Source organism: Sinocyclocheilus grahami, unplaced genomic scaffold (genome assembly GCF_001515645.1).
Source record: "Sinocyclocheilus grahami isolate Dianchi unplaced genomic scaffold, SAMN03320097.WGS_v1.1 scaffold913.1, whole genome shotgun sequence".
In the NCBI taxonomy this organism is placed as follows: domain Eukaryota; kingdom Metazoa; phylum Chordata; class Actinopteri; order Cypriniformes; family Cyprinidae; genus Sinocyclocheilus; species Sinocyclocheilus grahami.
Genome location: NW_015506092.1, coordinates 129,922 through 132,137, shown reverse-complemented (window position 1 = coordinate 132,137; position 2,216 = coordinate 129,922). Strand labels below are relative to the sequence as shown.

Genomic DNA, 2,216 nt, shown 5'->3' with positions numbered 1-2,216 from the left:
AATATGAATGAAGAGGAAACAATCAATCCTGAAAAACTTGCAGGTATTACATAAATATATATTAGATATAAATAATAAAAATGTATCATTACAAATAATATATTTAATAATATATAATACATGTAATGGAAATCAATGATGGAATTACATGTGCATTGTTGCCCTATAAAAGGGGGAAAATACAAAACATTTAGAAAGTATTGATTGTATACAGCTGATAACAATGCTGCTGTCATATTAGTATTAATAATCTTTGTTTTATTGTATAAATAATTGCCTATCTTTGTGCCTTTCTTGTATAATGAGAAAAAATGAAAAAGAAAGCTCAAATATAAATTAGTTTTAATTTAACACTTTTCAGGTAATAGTAAAATAATTCGCCTATTAGATGTCATTTATTTTTTATATATTTTTATACAGACATCCCAAAGCAAAATTTGACTGTCTGTTTTAACTATTACTCAAGTTTCTAGGAATAATACTGTTATTTATAACCAAGTTTTCCCACACATCAGAATATTTAGAAACATAAACATCCAAATTGTGTGTAAAAAGAATATTTTGGGAAACCTTTTTGGGGTTAAAAAGCAATATTTTAATCAAATGCAGCAATTACAATTTCTTTTGCATAACATCTTTATTATTGCAATAGTAAAAGAGAGTCATAATAACAATTAGATGTTGTGAAGTGTTACCAGGTAAATCCTAGTCTTTTCTTGGACTGTTGAATGTCAGGGGTCACGTTCAGCTCTTTTATGTTTTGAGTGGTGCCGCTCACATAATTGGGCATCTCAACACCCGACTCATCATGGACTAGATAACTTGGTCTAAGTCCACCGAACACGGGCCCCAGACCCCCTCCGATGCCCTCTCTGGCAGCCTTCAGGAGAGGGTAGGTGATTCTCCCTGCCTTCCCGGCTGTTTCAATGACCTGTTCGGCGTATTTCTGAAACTGGTTTTCCTCCTCAATGATGAGAGTGGTGTTCTTTGCCACAAAGTGCTTCTCTTCTTTTTTCGTACGGTGATGCCTTGCACGTTTTTCAGCCTTCACAAAACCAGTGTTGCATTTGAAAGAAATCATAGTTAAATGTATAGTATGAAACGTATAAAAGGAACAGTTCACCCAATGATAGAAATTAGCTGAAAATGTAGTCACCCTCAGCCCATCCAAGATGTAGATGAGTTTGTTTCTTCATCGAAACAGATTTGGAGAAATGTAGCGTTGCATCACTTGCTCAGCAATGGATGCTCTGCAGTGAATGGGTGCCGTCAGAATGAGATTCCAAACAGCTGATAAAAACATCACAATAATCCACAAGCAATCCACACCACTCCAGTCCATCAGTTAACTTGTGAAGCGAAAAGCTGTGTGTTTGTAAGAAACTAATCCATATTTTAGACATTTTAACTTTAAACTGTTGATTCTGGACAAAATATGAGTACATAATCCATAATAACGCTTCCTCCAGTGAAAAAGTCCATCTCCTGTTGTCCCCTCACATTAAAATCCACCCACATATGTGTTTAGAAATGTTTTGGACTGTTTTGGCTTGTAAACAGTGCTTGATATGTGCATATTTCTCTCCTGGTTCAGACGACAGCTTGGAGAAAGCAATATTGCGGATAGAGGGCTCAGTTTGAAATGAAAAAAGTCTAATTAATACATTTGTTTCTTACAAACACACAGCTTTTCACTTTACAAGACATTAACTGATGGACTGGAGTGGTGTGGATTATTGGGATGTTTTTATCATGCTAGAGTTCTTACTAGAACCAGGAAGTATGACCATATTAGCCCGGTTCTGTCAACACTGCACTGGCTCCCTATTAAACATTGTATACATTTTAAAATCTTGCTAATTACTTATAAAGCCCTGAATGGTTTAGCACCTCAGTATTTGAACGAGCTCTTGTTACATTATAGTCCTCCACGTCCGCTGCATTCTCAAAACTCTATTTGATAATACCTAGAATATCAAAATCAACTGCGGGCGGCAGATCCTTTTCCTATTTAGCGCCCAAACTCTGGAATAACCTACCTAACATTGTTCGGGAGGCAGACACACTCTGTCAGTTTAAATCTAGATTAAAGACCCATCTCTTTAACCTGGCTTACACACAACACACTAATACGCTTCTAATATTCAAATCCATTAAAGGATTTTTAGACTACATTAATTAGGTCAACCGGAACCGGGAACACTTCTCATAACACC

At 35.7% G+C, this 2,216-nt stretch overlaps 1 protein-coding gene across 1 annotated transcript in view; it reads right to left on the bottom strand.

The window, feature by feature from the left end:
- Positions 1-580: 580 nt before the first annotated feature.
- LOC107564134 (coiled-coil domain-containing protein 173-like) overlaps positions 581-2,216 on the bottom strand; it is a 4,907-nt gene continuing 3,271 nt past the window's right edge. Inside the window, exon 7 of the mRNA XM_016249144.1 lies at positions 581-1,045. Within this exon, the coding sequence (XP_016104630.1) occupies positions 692-1,045 (354 nt within the window). The 3' untranslated portion in view covers positions 581-691. The remainder of the gene's footprint in view (positions 1,046-2,216) is intronic.